Source organism: Mchenga conophoros, linkage group LG3 (genome assembly GCF_057382185.1).
Source record: "Mchenga conophoros isolate Kocher_MC1m ecotype Shallow Benthic linkage group LG3, M_conophoros_male_GT1.1, whole genome shotgun sequence".
NCBI lineage: Eukaryota > Metazoa > Chordata > Actinopteri > Cichliformes > Cichlidae > Mchenga > Mchenga conophoros.
The window spans coordinates 10,763,502-10,786,692 of record NC_140528.1 but is presented as its reverse complement, the minus strand read 5'-3'; the positions used below and the strand labels follow the sequence as shown (position 1 = coordinate 10,786,692).

The 23,191-nt window shown below is 42.9% G+C and overlaps 1 protein-coding gene across 1 annotated transcript; it reads left to right on the top strand.

The window, feature by feature from the left end:
• The first annotated feature begins 13,413 nt into the window (after nucleotides 1-13,413).
• LOC146577248 (uncharacterized) lies at nucleotides 13,414-15,700 on the top strand. Its single transcript, XM_085252565.1, has one exon. The coding sequence runs from the start codon at nucleotides 13,545-13,547 to the stop codon at nucleotides 14,943-14,945; it is 1,401 nt and encodes a 466-aa protein (XP_085108691.1). The 5' UTR covers nucleotides 13,414-13,544; the 3' UTR covers nucleotides 14,946-15,700.
• Nucleotides 15,701-23,191: the final 7,491 nt, after the last annotated feature.

Genomic DNA, 23,191 nt, shown 5'->3' with positions numbered 1-23,191 from the left:
TCTTTAAGAGCTCAAAATGTGTTCATTACATAAATCAAATGTAATTTTCTCTGTAGCACTTCATGGATTTCATAAGCAACACACTGTAGTTGTTCACACAAAGCATAAAGGTAAAAACAATATACACAGTGTTATCTTCATTTTAGATGTCACAAAGTATTTGCGGCTCCCAGTGTTTTCCCGAACCCTGACCCTTTGCATGGAAACCGGGTCCAAAAGGCTCTTTGGGTGTTAAAGGTTGCTGACCCCTGCACTAGGCCCAACTGACACATATATTTGATTCCAAATACAAAAAATAATGTGTAACCTGCTGGAAGAATGTAGGAGGTTGAGACAGGATCTCAACACTTGGTGTCTGCAACAAAAGACAACAATATGTGGGGCGATCGTGGCTCAAGAGTTGGCAGCTCGTCTTGTAATCAGAAGGTTGCCGGTTCGAGCCCCGGCTTGGACAGTCTCGGTCGTTGTGTCCTTGGGCAAAAAAGCACTTTGGGGTCCTTAGGGACGAGTAAAGCGCTCTACAAATACAGGCCATGTAATGGCAGAAACGTTCTCTAGTGTAAATCCTGACTAGTTCATTAACTACAGATCAGTTTCAGTGAACATTATTCACAGAGGGATCTGAGCTCCTTATACCAGACTCTACAGAAACTGTAACACTGTACAGCTCTGTGACTCAACAATATGACAACAATGTAACACACACTAGAATCATCAAATAAAGCCCCACTAACCACTAGAACTAGAACTAACTAACTAGCACTGGACACTTGCATATTAGAGATTTCTACCACCATAGGAGGCGAGATATCATCCTTGAACCAGAGCATCCAGCCCTCAATTTCGGACATAAAAAGCGACGTGGCCAGGCATGATAACACTTTGACTGAACTGCAGGACTGTGCCTCGAACCACTCTGACACCATCGCCACTCTCCAGGCCACTGTGGAGCGTTTGTCTGCGGAGGTAAAGAAGTTAGATGAGAGATGTGGAGCTCTTGAGGCACTCCAGGAGGAATCATTTAAGAACTGCAGGAATACCAGAAGGCACAGAGGGACCCAAGATGACTGAGTTGGTTCACACCTGTTGGCGGAGGCGCTATCTCTCGAGGAGAAGCCACTCATCGATCGAGCACATCGAGTGAATCGCCAGCGTCCCAAACAAAGTCATCTTCCTCGGCCCATCATCTTGAGATTGCACTACTACCACATTGGTGAGGAAATTCTGCTGAAAGCTGCAGAGAACAAGAACCTGATGTTTTTAAAATAAACATCCTCCCAGATTTCCCTCGCTCTGTTGGAAACGCAGAGCCGCATTTGCAAATATGAGAGGAAGACTACGTGGGATGACCGGCGTCAGGTACAGACTGCTATACCCTGCAAAGCTGTTAGTGAGCCATGGTGATGTGAGGAAAAGCTTTACCGATCCCAAAGAGACCGTAGACTACGCGGAGAAGCACCTCTCCCACCCACCTTCAAATGTATTAAAAGCAAGGATATATCTATATGTCTAACGCTGACACAGCACTGTGTTTCTTCTTTTCCCTTTATATTCCATGTAAAGGTGAATATGGAGCGTTTATGGAGCTCGTTTATTGACCAGCTGTCAGTTAGAAGGTAAGAGTTACTAGGTTAACAGAGGTTAGCAGTAACAGTACGGGGAAGTATATTGTGTTGTTCTTTTGTTGGTTTTTATTTTATCCTACTTTACTTTGTTATTTTGATTTTACCTGTTGTGAGTGCTTCCCGTAATTCTCCTTTTTCTTGCGCCGCTGCGGCCAGAGTTCACAACATTACATATTTTTGTATCTATAAAAAGGAAGCTGACACTCTCCAGACTTTATCAAAGGTGTGAGCGTCACAGCAGAGGCCTTTGTGTCAACGTAGCTGAAGACAAAACACAGAAACACATGAAGGAGATTTTCCTGGCCTGGATTTTATACAAATATTCTGCAGTACATCAAAAATGAAAGAAAACCATTAGTCAACATATGAACATCACCTCTGAAGTTACAGAGCTTTGATTGGAGACACAGCTGAGCGTTTTGCATTTTGCATAATTAATTACATAATTAATTATGTAACCATAATTAAATGGTTACATCATCTTTAAAGTCCCCAGAGATCAGGAAAAGGGCCTGAGGGTGCTGTGTTTGGAGTCTGCTGGTTACAGTGTGCAGGACCTCACAGGCTGCTGCAGCGTTAGCAGAGGGCGGGACATACACAGCTATCATAATCACGTGTGTAAACTCTCGTGGTAGATAGTACGGTCTCATGCTAACCGCTAGCAGCTCAATGTCCTTACAGCATAGCGTCTCTTTGATAGAGAAATGCCCAGAGTTACACCATCTATCGTTCACAAACACAGCCAGACCCCCTCCTCCCTTCTTACCACTCTCCGCTGTTCTGTCATAAGAGGCTCAGCAGCTAAAGCAGCACACCTGGGTCTCCCAGCCTATTAAAAGCAGCCCTTTGCTTCACCTGCTTCACTAAACATTATTATTTTAAGCAGAGTGGTGTGATTTATGTAGGCATTGCTGTGTGACAGGATGACTTTTCTTGCACACCCACCAAATGAGGGCGCACATGCTTCCACGCCCACTGGTGACTGCACACATCCTTTCAAGGAAGCATTTCATTCATCCCTAACAAATGGAAGAAAACACTGTGCAGCGTGTTCAGGTTTGAACGTGGCCCTGGCCTCTCTCTGCATCCACCTGGCACATGCAACACACATCCACTCCCTGCTGAGCTGCTTGTATTTGATGTGTTGAAGTTTTGGTAAAGTTTGAATAAATTCCACTTTATTTATAGGAACATTTCATCTGTGGACTCCTGCTTCCCCTCTCCTTGAGCCAGTTTGTGACGGGAACATGACATAAGAAAAGTAATTTATCCCTTTTTGATTCTGTGTATCTGGCGCTCATCCAGTGAGTTCACACTTGGCAGAAACAGACTGAATTTGTCTGGAGAACTTTGGCTTCAGCCAAGTTAGATAAACACACTGTGTCTCTGTCAAAACAGCAGTGTAGTTGTGGCACCCCTGTGAGGGAATGACCACATGAATATTATTTTGTGTAAAACACTCATGTAACGGGACATTTTTCATTGCTATATGTATTTATTTTCAGTTTCTTTAAGAGGATAGAAAATCCATGTAACAGGGATTCATTTTATGTTAGAAAGCAGTGAGGGCGGAACTTTGGTGCTTGCTCCGGGGTTTCGGGGAGCAGTAAGTGGAGCCCACCTTCCGCTGCTTCCTCAGACACGTTCTGGAGGAAAGCAGAGACGCATCGTGTCTTCCTTACTCTGCTCTTCACCTGCTTTTACAGGTCGGTACACGGTGCTCGCACCGAAAATGTTGTTTATTGTCACCATGGTTACCCACGTTAATGTGAATGGGAGAGTTAAGGCGGTCCGCCAAAGTTATTTATATGTAAACACGGGAGAAAACCAGAGGAGTGTCCCGCGCGACCGCACCGCGAGCCCGCTCGTTAGGTGGAGCGCTCGTGAAGCAGAGTCAGTGCGCTCCTATGCTCTGTGCAAACGTGTTGTAATGCTCCAATCAAATCAGTTCTGTGAGATGTGAATGTTAATAGTTCTGTTAAAGTGACTGAGTAGATTAGCTAGTGTAACACAAGCACTCTGAGCAACTCTGTGTAGCTAACAGAGGCATTCATGGGTTGATTCAACAAGCTGTGTTTCATGATGCACTAAATAGTGATTTTGCCAGTAAATTACTGGAGGGAACAAATGTAATGTATTTACCAATGCTGTTATTGAATAGAACTGTTTAGCCAGTAAGACACTGCAGAAGACAATGTGATGTGTTTATTGATATGATAAAAGGATGTAGCTGTTATGGAAAGAAGTGTGAACTTGAGAAACTGAACCAGTTAAAAAGAGTATATTTCACTGATGTTGTGAAATAAGTAAATGTAATTGATGTGAATGAGGAACCAGCTGAACAGTATATTGAAAGCTCATGTTTAGTGTTTTATAGCATTTATTTGTGTGAAATAAATCAGACTCAGACACGTTCTGGAGGAAAGCAGAGACGCATCGTGTCTTCCTTACTCTGCTCTTCACCTGCTTTTACAGGTAACATGTTTGTCATCGAGGTCTTCATCCTTGGGACCCGTAACATAGTAACTTCTTCATTGTTATACTTCTATAGTTTTCCCATTTTGTGAGCTGTGGATGTGGAAAGTGTCTCAGTGACACATCCACATGAAAACGGCGTTACCTTCGTTCATTTGCACGTCAAATGAACGAGCTGTTTGGACTTTAACGTCACAGCTGATGCTTCGATACTCGAACTCAAGAGTTCAGCTTCCACTCAGAGGTACAAGTACACACAGCAAAGATAAACGTGTACACAAGGTGGAACCCACAAGTGCACAGCTCCAACCAGAGATGGGCAGTAATCCGATTACTTTTTTCAAGAAACAAGTAAAGTGAGGGATTGCTATTGCAAAAAAGGTAATTAGATTACTGTTACTTTCCCGTAAGCACGCTGCGTTACTGCGTTACTAAAACCGCAGCTGTGTGCAGATGAACAATGGATAATCTATCGAGTGTGGAGAGAGTGTGAGCGTGCAGCGTTTAAAGCGTGGAAGCACTGACCTTACTTTGAGTTTGACTCTGTAAAAAGTGACAAAAACATTAGCATCCGCTGTTCACTGCGTGGGAAGACAACATGCTCACTCACTATGTGTTAATGGGCATGCTTATTTATAACTTTGATAAAATGTCATAAAAATAATTCCATGCCAGCTCACCATTGGTGATCAGGTAGTTTCTGTTCCAGTTCCAGTCCCATAAATCATGAAGCTTGCTGCCAGAAAAGCTTCAAATCTCCTTTGAAAGCTGTTTGTGGTCTTGATTGTGGGAGCTTCAGTTGTCTGACTCCAGCTGCCACACAGTGCTCACTGATATCATTTGCAAAAACCCCAGTGTGACAATATTTATCAGTGAAGCAGAAATCAGGAAGTGACGACTTTTCTTTGAACATTTGCTAAGGCTAAGCTGTGCTTTCTACCACAGTTGGGAATTTCCTGGTTTACAACAAATTATTGTGTCAACACCGCATAAGATTTCAAACTACAGGAAAATCACTGGAGTTATAAGAGGCAGACAACCACACACACACCACATGCATGCTGTTGCTATTTATTGTGGATTAACCTGTCAAGGGCAAGAACAAAATAATTCTGCCTCAAATACAGGAAATCATAGCTTTCCTGTATTTCCTCCATTGTTGGCATGCTGGTTAGTGCTGTTGCTCCACAGTAAGAAGGTCCTGGGCTAAATTATCCATGAATGTAAACGGCTGTGTGTTTCTATCTGATAGACTGGTGAGCTGTCCAGGGTGTACCCTGCCTGGTAACCTATCACTTCAGGGTTATTTCCCAGCCCTGCTGCAACCAGGATAGAGATAGGAGGATGGTAGTTGTTGTAGACCCATTCAATTTCAATTGAAGGATTAAAATGTTCCAGGAGCTCAACTTACTCCATCTGAACATGTTTCAATCGTGTTTTATGAACACAACATGCAGCTTTACTGAATATGAAAAGGTTGTGTTGATTTAACTCAGTTGTTTAAGTTTCTGCCAAAGCAAAACCTTTGTGTGCAACCAGTGTCCACTATTGAATCAAGTCAATCCAACATGTTTTTGTCAGTGCAAGAAGGAGTTACGGTGCCTGTATTCCTGCACAATATTGTCCCGGGAGGGAGGAAAACTTTCTGGTGAAGTTTTGGTTGATTTTTGGGTTTTGCTTGACACTAGGTTGATTTTATCAGTGAGGTTTGGATTGTTTTCTTTCTCTAAGAGAGAGAAAGATGGTTTTATGCTTGGACATGTTTGCAATGGGCCCCAGTATTTGTTACTTTATTAGTATTTTATTGGTTGCGTTTGTTTGTGCTTTTGTTACAGTGCACTGAGATAAGAACATCTGAGAGGTGTGATCCACCGGTGGTGATATTTTGGTATTTTGTGAGTTCCCGATTTAACAAATCAGCTCTTTAATCCAGGCCTGAGAGATTGAACTTTAAAGCGCTATAAAATATTCTTACTGGAAACAGTGGCAAAGTGTTTTTCTCCATGATTATAATGGGCTTGGGAGAAATTCACTTATATGTGACATTGATCACATGAGAAGTCCTGAGCCTAAAAGGATTGCAGCGAGTCAATCCAGTCCAAAAACAAGGAGCTGTTTTCCTTTAAAATGATGACGTCATCCTGCTGGTGATGGAGGCTCGAATAGGCTGCGCGTGAGACTCCATTATCAGCAATATCTGGTATGAATGTGTGTGGATGTATGCATGTGACTGGACTGTGATGGACTGACGACTAAAAGTTTAACTGACTTGATACTGAGACAAAAACGGTGCCGACTTTAGGATTAGTGAATTTCCACAACAATTCACCCAGCCTGTAGAAGAAGGGTGGAGGTTTTGTCTTGCTTTGTTTGTGCAGGAGCAGAAGGATGACAGAGACTAAAGGGGGAGGCTGTAGCTTCACATGAGTGTGAGCTGCAGACTGAACCCTTTGGTTGCTAATGTTGAGTCACTGATGTTTGCATTAAGAAAATTGTGTTTTATTAGCTGTGTTTTAATTAAGGTATCACATTATATTGTTGGGAATGTTAAATGCTAAAGTGAAGAAAAGCTTTGATTTCACTCATGACTGAACATGTTATTATTAACCATAGCAGGCCACTGTAAAGAGTCAATTAACTGTTATAGAGGAAAAAAAGGCCAAAAACTCTGTGAATACCTATGAATAACAGGCAATGATAGACTTGTCACATTCAAAATAGAGATATGTAATAACAAACACGGGTCCGTGTCATTTAGGTTCTCCATTGAAATAGTCAATCATTTAGAAAACTAGAATATATATATATATATATATATATATATATATATATATATATATATATATATATATATATGTCTCAACGCTGTTTCTCAATAATATTAAAAACCTAAAAACTATTGTTGTGGAAGATAGAAGTCACTGTGACAGCCCTCTGACTGTGGAGGACGTTTGTAATCCTATTTCTGCACTTAAGGCCAACAAATCTCCCGGCACAGATGGTTTAACTGCAGAGTTTTATGAATCATTTTCTAATCTCCTGGCTCCGTTCTTACTGCAGCTTTTCATAGGAAGTGTAGAGAATAACATCCTCCCTCCTACTCTTGCTCAGGGTCTCATAACACTTATTCCAAAGCCAAACAAAGACTTACTTCTTATTGATAATTGGAGACCCATCTGTCTGCTCAATGATGACTAGGGATGGGTATGGAAAGATGGTTTTATGCTTGGACATGTTTGCAATGGGCCCCAGTATTTGTTACTTTATTAGTATTTTATTGGTTGCGTTTGTTTGTGCTTTTGTTACAGTGCACTGAGATAAGAACATCTGAGAGGTGTGATCCACCGGTGGTGATATTTTGGTATTTTGTGAGTTCCCGATTTAACAAATCAGCTCTTTAATCCAGACCTGAGAGGTTGAACTTTAAAGCGCTATAAAATATTCTTACTGGAAACAGTGGCAAAGTGTTTTTCTCCATGTATTTGTATTTTGTATTTATTTGTATTTAAGTATTTATTGTCATTGTCAGAGAACAATGAAATTGCGTTTGGGGCTTCCATACAACCCGTAAATAAAATAATGAAGAAAATAATAAATACCCCTTAAAACCCAAGTGTAAATATTTAACCCAGTGTGACTCCAATGCAATAAGACAATCCTTAGCAACAACATGAGAACATGACAAGTAATGTTCGTAGGAATTCAGACAAAGACCTGAGAAACATGACAAAGTACAACAATGCAACCTATTCAATATTATTGTACTGTGAGATATGATATCAGATATGATAGTTATCTATTTAAGAAAGAGGGGGGGCAGGAGGGGGGAGAGAATAAAGATATGATGCACCAATGCAGACCAGTTCATTGCTATTAAGAAGTTGGATATGGTTATTGTCCGTGAGAGGGGGGCAGAGAGTTCAGGAGCCTCACAGCCTGTGGATACAGGCTGTTGGCCAGTCTGGATGTTCTGGCCTGTATAGACCTGTACCTTCTCCCTGAGGGCAGCAGATGGAAAAGGTGGCGCGCAGGGTGATGTTGGTCCCGCAGGATACTGTGCACCCTCCTCAGACAGCGAGTGGGGAAGATATTACTGATCTCTGGCAGACTTGTTCCAATAATTCTGCCAGCTTCTTTCACCACCCGCTGGAGTGCTTGCTGATCGGCCTTGGTGCAGCTGGGGAACCACACTAGAAATCCATACATCAGAACGCTGCTGATGGCACAGTTGTAGAAGTTCAACATCAGAGATCTGGGAATGTGTGCGCTCCGCAGTCTCCTCAGGTAGTAGAGGCGCTGTTGGGCCTTCCGTGCAACTGAGGTGATATGGTTGCCCCAGGACAGGTCCTCGGTCACAGTTACCCCCAAGAATTTAAAACTGCTCACCCTCTCCACCGCCTCACTGCCAATGAAGAGAGGCAGATGGTTGTTATGACCCTTCTTCCGGAAATCTACAATGATCTCCTTGGTCTTTTTGGTGTTTAAGACCAAGTTATTGTCGTGGCACCATGACTCTAGTTGTTGCACCTCTGTCCTATAGTTTGTCTCATCGTTGTTGGATATAAGTCCGAGCACTGTAGTGTCATCGGCAAACTTAACAATGAGATTGGACGCGCAGGAGGAAATACAGTCATGGGTGAAGAGAGTGTATAGCAGAGGGCTCAGAACACACCCCTGAGGGGCACCGGTGTTGACCACAAGGGTGGAAGAGGTGTTCTTACCCACTCTGACACTCTGTCTACGGTTAGTGAGGAAGTCCACAATCCAGTTGAGGAGTTAAGTCCCAGTTGGTGGAGTTTGGGACGGAGTTTGTATGGCCGGATGGTATTAAAAGCCGAGCTGTAGTCTACAAAGAGGAGCCCTGCATAGGTGTTCCTGTGTTCCAAGTGCTTCAGTAATGTGTGCAGCACTGTGGCGATCGCATCCTCGGTTGACCGGTTCTCCCTGTATGCAAACTGGTGCGAGTCCAGGGATGGTGGAAAAGCAGCTCTGATGTGTTTAATGACCAGTCTCTCCAGGCATTTGGCGGGAATGGGGGTGAGTGCCACAGGTCTGAAATCGTTCAGACATGTGACATTTGACTGTTTTGGGATGGGAACGATGGTTGCTGCTTTGAAACAGGATGGTACCAGTGAACAGGACAACGAGGTGTTATATATATAGGTGAAGACGTCCGCCAGGTCCGCAGCACAGTCTTTTAGCACCCGGCCCAGCACTCCATCTGGCCCGGCCGCCTTCCTGGTGTTAATGCTCCGGAACACACGCCTCAGCTCATGAGTGCTCAGGACTGGAGCAGGATCGGTTGAGGGGAGAGGGGACAGGACAGGGTCGGTGTTCTCCCTATCAAAACGGGCATAAAAGAGATTTAGATCCTCAGCCAGAGTAGAACTGTCGGCTGAGGGTGATGGTGTTCTCCTTTTGTAGTCCGTGATCACCCTGATGCCCTCCCAGACCTGCCTTGGGTTTGTGTTGTTCTCAAACCTGGCCTCGATACGCCTCCTGTGCTGCTGCTTGGCAGTCTTGATGCCTCTTCTCAGGTTGGCCCTGGCAGCACTGTATGCCTCCTGGTCCCCGGATTTGAAAGCGTTGTTCCTCGTTCGAATAAGTTGTTGAACTCCGTGTGTCATCCAGGGTGGATTATTAGGGAACACACGGAATCGTTTCCAAGTTGTTACATTGTCCACACAGAAACAGATGTAGTCCAAGACAGTGGAGGTGTAACTGTCCAATGCGACACGATTGTCAGTGTCCTGCACCTTGAATACATCCCAGTCTGTGCAGTGGAAACAGTCCTGAAGCATCGGAATAGCATCCTGCGGCCATGTTCTCACGGTTTTGGTTGTAATCCCAGTGCTCTTGATCTTTTGTGTGTATATTGGGTGTAGCAGAAGGGAGAGATGGTCTGACAGACCCAGGTGGGGATAAGCCTGGGCTCTGTATGCATTCGCCATGTTAGTGTACACCTGGTCCAACGTTCTATCTCCTCTGGTAGCACACTTCACATTACGGTGGAAATTGTGAAGTACAGATTTCAGGTCCGCGTGGTTAAAATCCCCAGCCGCAATAAAGACACTGTCCGGGTGTGCTGCCAGGCTGTTATTGATGCTGCTGCTCAATTGTGCTAACGCTAGCTTAGCATTAGCATCTGGTGGAATGTAAACAGCGCAGATGTAAACGGCAGAAAATTCCCGAGGGAGATAGAATGGACGGCACTTTAACACCAACAGTTCTACCTCTGTACTGCACAGTCTTTCCGTTACCGTGACGTTCGTGCACCAAAAGTTGTTAATATAGATGCACAGCCCCCCGCCAGTCTTCTTACCCGAGTCCGCAGACCTGTCGGCTCGATAGGCGGTGCGGCCTGCTAGATCAATAGCCGCATCGGGAATGGCGCTGTCCAGCCAGGTTTCAGTGAAAATCATGCACGAACAGTTATTAAAAGTCCGTCGAGTGGCGATCTGCAGTCGTATTTCATCCAGTTTGTAACGGATTGAACGGGCATTGGAGAGGAATATGGTCGGGAGTGGTGGTTTAAACGGACTAGTCTTTAGCCGTGCCCACAGGCCTCCCCGCCTGCCTCTCTTCTGCCTCCGCTCGCAACGTCTCCTCCTGCGGCTTGCTGTTGCGGGTAGCCCCGGGGGTTGCTTAACGATCTCCGGGGGGTTGAGATACTCGGATGTTAGTTGAAGATCTAACATCCGAGTATCTCAAATGATTATAATGGGCTTGGGAGAAATTCACTTATATGTGACATTGATCACATGAGAAGTCCTGAGCCTAAAAGGATTGCAGCGAGTCAATCCAGTCCAAAAACAAGGAGCTGTTTTCCTTTAAAATGATGACGTCATCTTGCTGGTGATGGAGGCTCGAATAGGCTGCGCGTGAGACTCCATTATCAGCAATATCTGGTATGAATGTGTGTGGATGTAAGCATGTGACTGGACTGTGACGGACTGACGACTAAAAGTTTAACTGACTTGATACTGAGACAAAAACGGTGCCGACTTTAGGATTAGTGAATGTCCACAACAATTCACCCAGCCTGTAGAAGAAGGGTGGAGGTTTTGTCTTGCTTTGTTTTTGCAGGAGCAGAAGGATGACAGAGACTAAAGGGGGAGGCTGTAGCTTCACATGAGTGTGAGCTGCAGACTGAACCCTTTGGTTGCTAATGTTGAGTCACTGATGTTTGCATTAAGAAAATTGTGTTTTATTAACTGTGTTTTAATTAAGGTATCACATTATATTGTTGGGAATGTTAAATGCTAAAGTGAAGAAAAGCTTTGATTTCACTCATGACTGAACATGTTATTATTAACCACAGCAGGCCACTGTAAAGAGTCAATTAACTGTTATAGAGGAAAAAAAGGCCAAAAACTCTGTTAATACCTATGAATAACAGGGAATGATAGACTTGTCACATTCAAAATAGAGATATGTAATAACAAACACGGGTCCGTGTCATTTAGGTTCTCCATTGAAATAGTCAATCATTTAGAAAAGTAGAATATATATATATATATATATATATATATATATATGTGTCTCAACGCTGTTTCTCAATAATATTAAAAACCTAAAAACTATTGTTGTGGAAGATAGAAGTCACTGTGACAGCCCTCTGACTGTGGAGGACGTTTGTAATCCTATTTCTGCACTTAAGGCCAACAAATCTCCCGGCACAGATGGTTTAACTGCAGAGTTTTATGAATCATTTTCTAATCTCCTGGCTCCGTTCTTACTGCAGCTTTTCATAGGAAGTGTAGAGAATAACATCCTCCCTCCTACTCTTACTCAGGGTCTCATAACACTTATTCCAAAGCCAAACAAAGACTTACTTCTTATTGATAATTGGAGACCCATCTGTCTGCTCAATGATGACTATGAGATTATGGCTTTAGTACTTGCTAACAGAATGAAAGAGTTCTTGGACACAATTATCGATGAGACACAATCAGGCTTTATGAGAAACAGACACCTTTCTAAGAACATGAGACTGGTTTTAGATCTACTTGATTACTCTGATTTGGTATCTGACTATAGCTTCATTCTCTTCCTGGATTTTTAAAAGGCTTTTGATACAATTGAACATCAATTTATTTTCCACTCTTTGGAAAAATTTGGCATTTTTCTGTAAAGCTATCAAAACCTTGTACACGAATGGCAATAGCTCAATTAAAATGATTAAGACTCCACCCCGAGATTTGACCTGTTATACAAGGAATCAGCACAGCTGATAAGGAGCTCATCATCAGCCAGCTAGCAGATGACACCACACTCTTCTTGAAGAATGCAAATCAAATCCGTCCAGCCCTTAGTGTTATTAGTGATTTCTCTGAGGCATGTTAATACTTTTAGCTATTTTATATCCATAAATGTAAGTTTATTAATAAAACACCATATTTCTGCCGTTTTATAAGGATATGAATTGTACATACAATCAATTTCAGACTCAACCAACAAAAAGCCTCTCAGAACAATATTTATATTGTAACAGTTGCTATTGTAATGCAGTGTATCACCACATGGCGGCGCCTCCTGTCTCACGACTGGTGTCACCCCCTTTTTGTTCTTCTTCGCACTCCTCCTGTAATGTATGCTCCCGTGTGTACGTGGACTAGTGTGCTCTTTAGTAATGTGTGGTAGAGGTAGCATTTTTATTTTTGATATTGTAAATAAATGAGTACTTTTTGGAAAGTCAGAAGCTGTTGCTCATTTGCTATCCACCTGCACACCTCCGCGGCTGGCTTCATCTCCACTGCACGTTACAACTGGCGCCCGAACTTTTTCCCCTTGGACTTCAGACGATTTTTGCATCCCGCCGAGGATTCTTCTCTTCTAGCACGTGAACTGTCTCGGAAATCCCCCCCAGTTTTGCGGACGCTCGGACGTTTTCTCCAGCCATGGCTGCAGCCTCAGCTCAGGTGGGACCCGAATAATTTCTGGATACCGTGGTGTGCCGCTGCTCTGCTTGGGAGAAAGAAAAAGAGAGAAGCTGACTCCGCGACGCGAATGGACTCCGTGGATTTGTTATTTGTTGTTGGTTTCGTCTTCTAAGGATTAATTCTTCTGTGGAGAGCCTGGACATGAACATTTCTGCTGGCTTTTCATTCCCCTTTCCCTCTGCTGAGACTGACTGTAGCACATGTAAGTGATAGCTTGGCCGACTACAACCGTTGGTGCTGGTCTTCGGCTCAGTATAACAAAACGACTTAAAACTAATCTTGCATTGAGCTCTAGTGTTGCAGACATGCTATTGTAATAACATGGTTCTGATCACTCCAGTCTAATTTAAGTTGTTGGGCGAAATTTTATGTGGTTTTTCTAAATTTAATCTTGAACGCATTTTTGCAGTTTTGTCTTTCTAGTCTGACCTAACTGACTCTTTTACTGCTATATCAATAACTGCGCTGTGCCCTGGAGCGGCTTAATTTTTTTGAAATCGCAATGGCACACTGCCCAGACGACTCTGACTCAGACATGGAACTTACCTCGTTACCTATGTGCCAGATAGTTGAAAATGTGACTCCTAGCCTTAGCCAACAAGTGGTGGAGTTAAGAACTGAGGTGAATAAGCTTAGTGATTGTTTAAGTGACTCACTGAACATACAGCAGAGTTTACTAAGGCAGTGGGACCAACTCACAACGGGGAACTCTCCCCCTCCTGCAGTCCCACAGTCTCCTGTTTTCCCAATGGCCACATCGACACCTCATGTTCATGTGATGGACAAAACTGAACCCACCAACAGTACCAATCCGTTCCTGCCCAGCAACCCATTTCAACCTACAAATCCTTTCCTCCCATCTCACTCACTTGAACTCAGCAGCACTTCCAGAGTGATTGCGGCAGCTTTACATCACGCAAAGCTGGAGCCTCCTGTGTATGCTGGGGACGGAAAAGTGCAACCTGAGGACTGGTTAAATGCAGTTGGCACATACAAAGCCTCATTGAACCTAACTGATGGGCAATTGCCAAACGAACTGCCACACTTTCTTGCAAAAGAGCCCGGGAAATGGTTCAAGGCACTGAGCTCCCACATCACATCATGGGCTCAATTCTGTCAACTGTTTAAGACAGTTTTTCTGCCCTCCGACAACCAAGAACGCATCCTGAGAGGAATTTTGGATCGTGTTCAGGCTCAGGACGAGCCGCTCCCAACCTTTGTCGCCCACATGTTGAGTGAGTTTGACAAACTGAAGAGCCCCCCACCTGAAAAAGACAGAATTGACCTAATTAGTAAACATGCTCTCGAAAAATACAGAGTTGCCCTGTATGGCGCTAATGTCACTTCTGTAATGGACCTGCTGCTACGTGCTCATGAGCTTCACTCAGTGCTTGGACCACAAAGACCACAGCCTGCTTTATGTAGCAAAGACAACTATAAGCCTGAACCTTACTGCTTCAAATGCTCTCAGCCAGGGTTCACTACACGCACCTGCCCAAACTGTAACACCCAACCTCATTTGCCACAACGAGCCTCGAACACCGCTAGGCATGGCCCAGTCCAGCCATTGCCAGTACCTGGCCCCTCTGACCCTGGCCATGAAAAGGTGGAATTAAGCAGCACCACATCCCAGCCACAATACAGGCAGTCGGGAAACTACAGGGGGGGGGGAGGAGGACATTTCACAGAGGCCAACCTTCCCCCAGTTACTAACGGAGCCTCACACGCCCGATTCACTACAGGGTGGACACAGTCTTGGACACTTGGAAGACAATTTTTCACAAGTCCACTGGAATACCCCACTAAGAACGAAAGTGAACTTCAATGCTTCATCTGTGGATGCTACCCTCGACACGGGTGCTTCCCTCTCGGCTGTACGAACAGATCTCATTCAAGTAAATGACTCTTACCCTAGAAACCCAAGTGAGTGGAATGGTCCTGCAGTTAACCTCGCCAATAATGCTCCCTGTATCCCTGTTGGTGTTATTTGGCTCAATATTGGATTCATGAACAAGAACTTTTACCAGCGTTTTGCCATAATACCAGATTTGTCCTCTCCTTTTATTCTGGGAATGGGTTTTATGGCAAGAGCTTCTGTTTCTATTCACATTCCTACTAGAACAGTCTACATTGAGGACATCCCCTGCCCACTCGCAGACAATGAAGAGGACCTTCAAAATGATTACTCACATTCACCTGGAACACTGATGTCTTTGGACTTGGTTCGCTCAGACTTAACAGCCAAACTGTCTGAAGCAAGTCTCTCAGAGAACAACAAGGATGCTTTACTAAATCTGCTCAGCAAGTTTAGCTCCTTGTTTGATGGTCAACTTGGTCGAACGGCTCTCACTGAGCACGCCATAGAGACTGGCAATGCAACACCTGTCAAACTCCCACCCTATCGCACGTCACCTGCTAAGAAACGTGTGATTGAAGAACAAGTGCAACAAATGTTGAAGGACAACATCATTGAACCTTCCACAAGCCCTTGGGCAGCTCCTGTAGTCATTGTAAATAGAGCGGCCACGGAACCAAGGTTTTGTGTGGACTTTCGAGGGCTCAACCAAGTTACCCGAAAAGACTCTTATCCCCTGCCTCGTGTAGATGAGTCTTTGGACTTTCTGGCAAGAGGAAAGTTTGTCTCAACATTGGACTTAGCGCGAGGCTATTGGCAGGTTGCTGTAGCAGAGGACTCGAAGCCTAAAACTGCCTTCATCTCTCACTGCGGTCTCTTCCAGTTTCGGGTGCTGCCCTTTGGGCTCTGCAACGCACCTGCAACTTTTCAGAGACTCATGAACTCTGTGCTTGCTGGCCTCATTTACAAAACGTGCGCAGTCTACCTGGATGACATTGTTATCGCCTCACCTACCTTTGAACAGCACTTAGTGGATCTTGAGGAGGTGCTGGGCAGACTCCAGGCTGCTGGCTTGTCATTGAAGCTCAAAAAGTGCCAATTCTGCCTCGATGAATTCACCTTTCTCGGGTACCGCATCACATCATCAGGTGTTAAGCCCGATCCGGACAAAGTAAAGGCGGTTAAGGAGTTTGATACCCCAACCTCAGTGAAACACGTCCGTCAGTTCCTTGGCTTGACTGGCTATTATCGACGCTTCATTCAGAATTATGCCCGCCATGCCGAACCTCTTCACGCCATCACCAGAAAGGACAATGCTTTCCACTGGGACGACAGCTGTCGAAGGGCCATGGACACTTTGAAGGATCATGTCACATCAGCCCCGATCCTGTCATTTCCAGACTTCAACCGTCCCTTTTCCATTCACGCCGATGCATGTGACATTGGTCTTGGGGCAGTGTTGATGCAAAAGGATGACATGGGTCGTGAGTACGTTGTGGCTTTTGCTAGTCGCTCCCTTCACAAAGCTGAACTCCCCTACTGCACTTCAGAGAAGGAGTGCCTCGCTGTGATATGGGCTCTGGAACACTTCCGCCCATATGTTGAAGGTGTTCATGTTACTATCTTCACTGACCACAACAGTCTCAGGTGGCTCATGTCTCGTCAAAACCCAACGGGCCGACTCGCCCGCTGGTCACTTCGTTTGCAGGACTTTGATTTCACAATAGTGCACAAACCTGGTGCACAGAACAAAGTTCCCGACGCACCCTTTGCCTCTGACCTGTGACAGGCCGACTGATCTTTTACCAGATCATGCTGTTATGGGCAGCCTGAACATTCGTACTCTGCCCCCCGACATTCTGGCTGACCGTTCACAATTCAGACAGCTGCAGTTAGACGATCATGTTACAGGTCCACTCCTCAGAGACATTGAAGCAGACTCTCTGAACAGCTCGGACAATGCCACCTTGTTACAGTATGTTGTGTATGACTCTCTTTTGTATCACAGAGAACCCAAGTCCACATGTGCTTTGCACCCTTTGAAAGAGCTGAAACTGTTTGCCCCTACTTCCATGAGAGGCACCTTGCTGGACTATTACCATGACCACCCCACAGCAGGTCACTTGGGTGTTTCTAAGACATTGGCTAGACTGCGTTTTAGGTTTTTCTGGCCCAAAATGGCAGCTGATGTGAAACGCTATGTGATTTCATGCTCAGTGTGCCAACTCACCAAGCCAAGTCAGAAAAAAGCAGCCGGTCTTATGGTTCCCATTGTCCCCCAGAAACCCTGGGAGTATGTGGGTGTGGATTTTGTTGGGCCACTTCCCCGCACCCCCACTGGTAATGCTTATTTGATCGTGTTTGTTGACTATTTGACTAAATGGGTTGAAGCCAGTGCTGTCAAAGAAGCTACATCTCAGGTAGCAGCTGGTAAATTCGGCACTGACATTTTTGCTAGGCATGGTACACCCACTTACCTCATTTCTGACAGAGGGTCTCCTTTTGTGAGTGAGCTTTTTGAACATGTTGTTTCTGCCTTAGGCTCGGTGCACAGACTCACTACGGCATATCACCCTCAGACAAATGCTACTGAACGCGTCAACCGGACTCTGTGTGATAAGCACACATCATGGGACAAGTTTCTCCCTCAGATTTGCTTTGCTCTGCGCACCGCCTCCCATGACAGTACAGGTATGACTCCTGCCATGATGCTTTATGGTCGTGAGTTAGACACCCCGCTTGACCTTATCACTCAGCCTTCTACAGCAGGTGTTGATGAACCGGGTGTGCCTTACCCTGAGACTCTGAGAGCCTCCCTGCAGGAGGCTCACGACCACGCCAAAGCAGCTTTGGACTATAGCCATGACAGACAAAAACATTACTATGACTTGAGACATCGACATGCCACGTTTCGTGTTGGTGACCTTGTGAGAGTTAAGACGCACCCCAGGTCAGACGCTCAGTCTAACTTTACTGCTGTTAGGAAAAATGTTCTAAAACACTTCTTCAGTAAAGACTCAGAGAAGAGAAACACACAGAACTTCTTGCTAGCAAGGGCAGCCTCTACTCTAAGAGACTCCAGTGAGAGAACTGCCCCGGTCTTTATTTATACTCCATTGAGCGTGTGTGTGTGTGTGTGTGTGTGTGTGTGTGTGTGTGTGTGTTGATCAAAGGGTCATATAACATGAAAGCACAAAAGGTACATCCTTTGTCATGCACTTCATAAAAGAAGTTTGTTCTGACGTATTCAGAGTTGTGTATCTAAATACAGGATTCACTCGCACATCAAAACAGGAAACTCAGTGTTTTAGAGTCTCCACTCAGCACACAACAAACTCCAACACATCTCATTCACTCGCACACTTAAAATGTTGTCTAATCTTCATGAGTTATTTTGTGTTTGTATTAGTAGGGTTAATGCATGTTCTGTTTTTATGTATCCTTTCATGTACCTTCCCCCCTTTTTTCTGAAACAAAACTCTGTTCACTCCAAATTTTGTTTCAGAAACATCTAAATGAAAAACTCTGTCATATTCAGGCACAGCTAAACCCCAAATGCTTGCAGGTTACCATCGGCAACCACACTGTGTGTTGTTAACCCCTTCTACAAATGCCCTCTCTTAATGTGTAACACTTTGTGTATGATTTTTTTTTTTTTTTTATCTCTGGTGCATATTATCTGTATGTGTCGTGTCACTTTCCATTTTTTTCTAACAGTACACTTGCATACCTCAGTGCTTGTCTTCCTCCCCCTTTTGTGGTGGTCTGGACACTGTATCAATCCTCCACTTCCAGGCAGTCGCTTGTCTCCCCGAATTCCTTAACCTAATTTGATTGCCCACACTAAAACAGCAGCCTCAGTCCTCCTCTGCTCCTTTCCTTCTCTCCCACTTTTCAGTCCAATGGCAGTCAGCTTTTTCAGCTTTGTCCCGTGTCTCTCTCTTTGTCCCACTGTCTCTTTTATTGCCATCTCACTCCAAACATGGCAAATGTCAAACTCAGACAGTCTTCTCAAAAGTCCTTCACACACAATGAGGTTCCAGCTGGCTGGAAACGCATCTCCATCCATCCAATCTAGATGGTGGTTCTTCTTTTTCTGATGCCGTTTGCCCACAGCGCTGCTGGACCTCTCTGCTCAGAACTCTGGTATTGTCTCTTGGACTCCTGTCCACTGTTGATGTTCTGTTTCAAATATTTTTATTGAGAGCAAGTATCATGATTGTAGTTTTTACAAATTGACATAACATAGCTTATGCTCCTTTTTTTCTCTAAACTAACAAGGCAAATAATTAAACAACACCAACAAAAAAAAAAAAAAAAAAAAACCCGCAGTCACCCATAAGGGGTCCCAATACCCCGGCTGTCGGCAAAAGGGAAGAGAAACAAGTAAACAAAGTTTTATATTTTCCCAAGGTATATAAGTAAAGGGTGCCAGATTAATTCAAAATCTTTTACATTGTCATTCATACTATATCTTATTTTTTCAAGGTGAAGAGTGTTTATAAGTTCAGTAAGCCACATTTTTAATACAGGAGTCTCATTGCCTTTCCAAAGCTGCAGGATCAATTTCTTTGCAATAATCAAAGCATATGCCATAAACCTTTTTTGAGAGTGTTGTAAATTTTGTGTTTCGTTGGAAATCCCAAAGATGATTACTGTCGGATTTGGTTCAATCTTACTTTTAAAAATATTAGACATATAAGTAAAAATATCATACCAAAAACCCTGAAGCCTTGGACATAGTGCAAAACAATGTAACAGATTTCCATAGTGTATCTTGCATTTTTCACAGAGGGGGGAACACTCTGGATACATTTTGTGAAGTTTTTTCCTTGAATAGTGTAGTCTGTGTATAATTTTGTACTGAATTAAACAGTGACGGGAATTAATAAAAGGCGTATTTATGTTGTGTAAGGCCTCCTGCCAGAAATCTTCTGATAGGAGAGTCCCAAAATCTTTTTCCCACTCCTCTTTGATTTAAGTAGTTGAAGGTATACTCATCTCCTGTATTGAATTATAAAATAATGAAATTCTCTGTTCAAACCCCCTTCCATCACTAAGACATCTGTCCAAAGGATCGGACGATATGTTTTCAAATTGTGGCAGGTATGTACGGATATAGTCTCTTAGTTGAAGATATCTAAAAAAATGACTGTGAGGCAATCCAAATCTATCTTTTAAATGTTGGAATGACATAAAAGTATCATTTAGGTATAAATCTTTTAATTTACAAATTCCCAATTCCTGCCATATATTGAAAGCTCCGTCTACACATGATGGAAGGAAAGAGGGGTTAGCTGTAATGGATGTACACATTGATAGTTTTTTCAATTTGAAGTGCTTAATTATTTGTCTCCAAATTTGTACGGTATTATAAATCACTGGATTCGAATTGTAATATGAGTTTGTCAAAAGAATAGGAGAGAGTAGTATTCCACCAACACAGTAAGGAAGGCAATCCTCCCGCTCCATCTGTAAGCCGTTAGGGAGTATTGCTGTGTCATCCAATAGAAGGGAAATTATTCTTAAATTTGATGCCCAGTAGTAGTACATAAAGTTAGGTAGTGTAAGTCCACCAAGGGATCTATGTTTGCATAGGTGGTCTTTTTTTATTCTATGTGTTTTATAATTCCATATAAATGGCATAATGATGGCGTCCATCTTTTTAAAAAAAGATTTGGGCAAGAAAATTGGGATGTTTTGAACCAGATACAAATACTGCGGGAGGAATACCATTCTTATTGAATTCACTCTCCCTATTAAAGAAATAGGAAGTGTCCTCCAGTACTGAATGTTATTTTTAAGTTTCTCCAGTAAGGGAAGAAAATTCTCTTTCATTAGGGAGCTGTGTTTTTTTGGTATTGTAATGCCCAAGTAAGTGATTTTTTCATAGGTTATTTTAAATGGGAAAGATGTAAGCCATTGTTTATTCTCTAATTTAATGGGCAATATTTCGCTTTTTCCCCAGTTAATCTTGTAGCCTGCGAAAGTACTGAATTTATCAATCACGGAGAGAATTGCTGGGAGGGATATTGATGGTTTTGTTATGTATAATAATATGTCGTCAGCATAGAGCGATATAGAATTAGAAGTGTATGTTGTATCATAACCGTGTATATCCATATGGGTTCGAATTGTCTGTGCTAAGGGTTCCAAAGCCAGGGCAAATAATAATAATGGACTAAGAGCGCATCCTTGTCTTGTACCTCTGCTGAGTTTAAACTGAGTTGATAATGTCTGATTTGTAAGAATTCTGGCTGTGGGATTATTATAAAGTAGTTTTATCCAAGAGATGAAATCTTGTCCCAGTTGAAATTTTTCTAGGACTGCAAAGAGGTAGGACCACTCCACATGATCGAATGCCTTTTCGGCATCCAAGCTAAGTATAAGTAGGTCCTGTTGTACCTTGGGGGAATAGATTATATTAAATAGACGTCGAAGATTATTAAAAGAACTCCTGTTTGGAATGAAACCTGTTTGGTCTGAATGCACCAATTTATCTATTACTGTATTAAGTCTACTCGCTAGTATTTTAGCCAGAATTTTTTGATCAGAATTTAATAGAGAAATAGGTCTATATGATCCCACTTCCTCCAATGCTTTGCCTTTTTTTGGAAGTACTATAATAGTTGCTTCATTCAATGTTGGAGGTAGGGTGCTCATTTTGTATGCATGGTTATATAATTTAAATAGATATGGACTTAATTTGATCTTAAAGTATTTATAAAACTCATTCCCTAACCCATCAGGGCCTGGACTCTTGTTGTTTTTTAGTAATCCGATAGATTTTGTAATTTCTTCAATTGTGATCTTAGCGTTCAAAATATTGGCATTTGTCTGGTCTAACACAGGAAGATCACATTTATCTAAAAATTCCTGCATTTCATTAGGCCCTGCAGTGGGATGAGAAGTATAGAGGGATTCATAAAACTGTCTAAAGTTATCGTTAATATCTTTGTGTGATGTGACTAGATTTCCGTTACTTGTTCTGATTTTATGAATCGCTCTATCATTTTCTAGTTTCTTTAGTTGTCTGGCTAGCAACTTATGGGCATGTTGATGTTCATGCTCGTGCTTCTGAAACTGCACTCGGTGTCTTCAGGGAGAGATTCGTTTCCTTGGAGCTTGCTTGTTCGGGATGAGGACGGGAAGCTGCAAAACAATTCAGCCAAAAAATTCTGGCTGGGTGTTTTCTATTTTTTCTAATGATTTCAACCTATAATTTTCTTCCGACTGCTGCCCGTGGAGAATTGATCCAGGTCCGTTCCCCACCTGTAAACGACAGACTGAGAGACTTTCATTATTATCCTCACTGCTTAATCAACACACATCTCTCTCTCTGTTTTTGTGAACTGTCCTTTCTTAAAAGCAGAAAATAAGATTGTAGTTGTTCTTGGTTGATCAACACAAAACCTTTTTCCTATAATTATTTTTCATCTACAATGTAAATTTTGTCTCAAATTCACTCTTTTTTGTTTGTATTATTATTATTTTTTTTATTTTTTTTTAAATAGCTGGTGACCTGCAGAATCACCGCTCTCACAATCAAAGGCAATTACTTTTACACAGCGCACAAAAACACTGTGACGTCAAACACATTCACACTCACTTTTTCATCTGCGTAAATAAATCACATAGCTGATATGTACCATGGTGATCCATAAATATGATCACCAGTTTATTAAACTATTTTTCAACCCAACAAAACAAATAAACAAAAACATAATGCTGATGTTATGAACACTCTACACACAAGTCAAGATGCAGGAAAACTGCTCACGGAAACGCTGCACACTCCAGTTATCACAGTTCTGTTTGTGTGAATTATCTGCTTTCATTATTAATACCAGTTTATAGGTTGTTATCCTTTTTATTATTAGTTTGAATGCATTAAAATTAAGTTGTAATTTAGCCTTTTGTTTATTTTACTTTACTCCTCTTGCATTTATATCTATTCAGTCGGGTCTGTTTCCAACCCTTTTTTAAACTACTTCAAACTACTATGATCTCTAATTTTCACTAGGTGAGGGATTATTATGTTCTTCCTAGTCTGAACTGCTCTCTTCACCCGAGCTGCTATCCTATTCTGAGTTACTGTCTTCTTTGTTTCTTACAGTCACGTACAAAATGTCCCTCTTTTCCACACCTCCAGCATGTAGTGTTAAAGTCACTGTTTGGTGTGTGTGTGTAGCCTCTACCGCTTGCTCTTCCACTATGCATTCCTCTCTCTTTCTTTTGGATTAGTCGTGCTCCGGCTTGCTGTTTTTCTAGACATTTCTCATCAGGTGTTAATT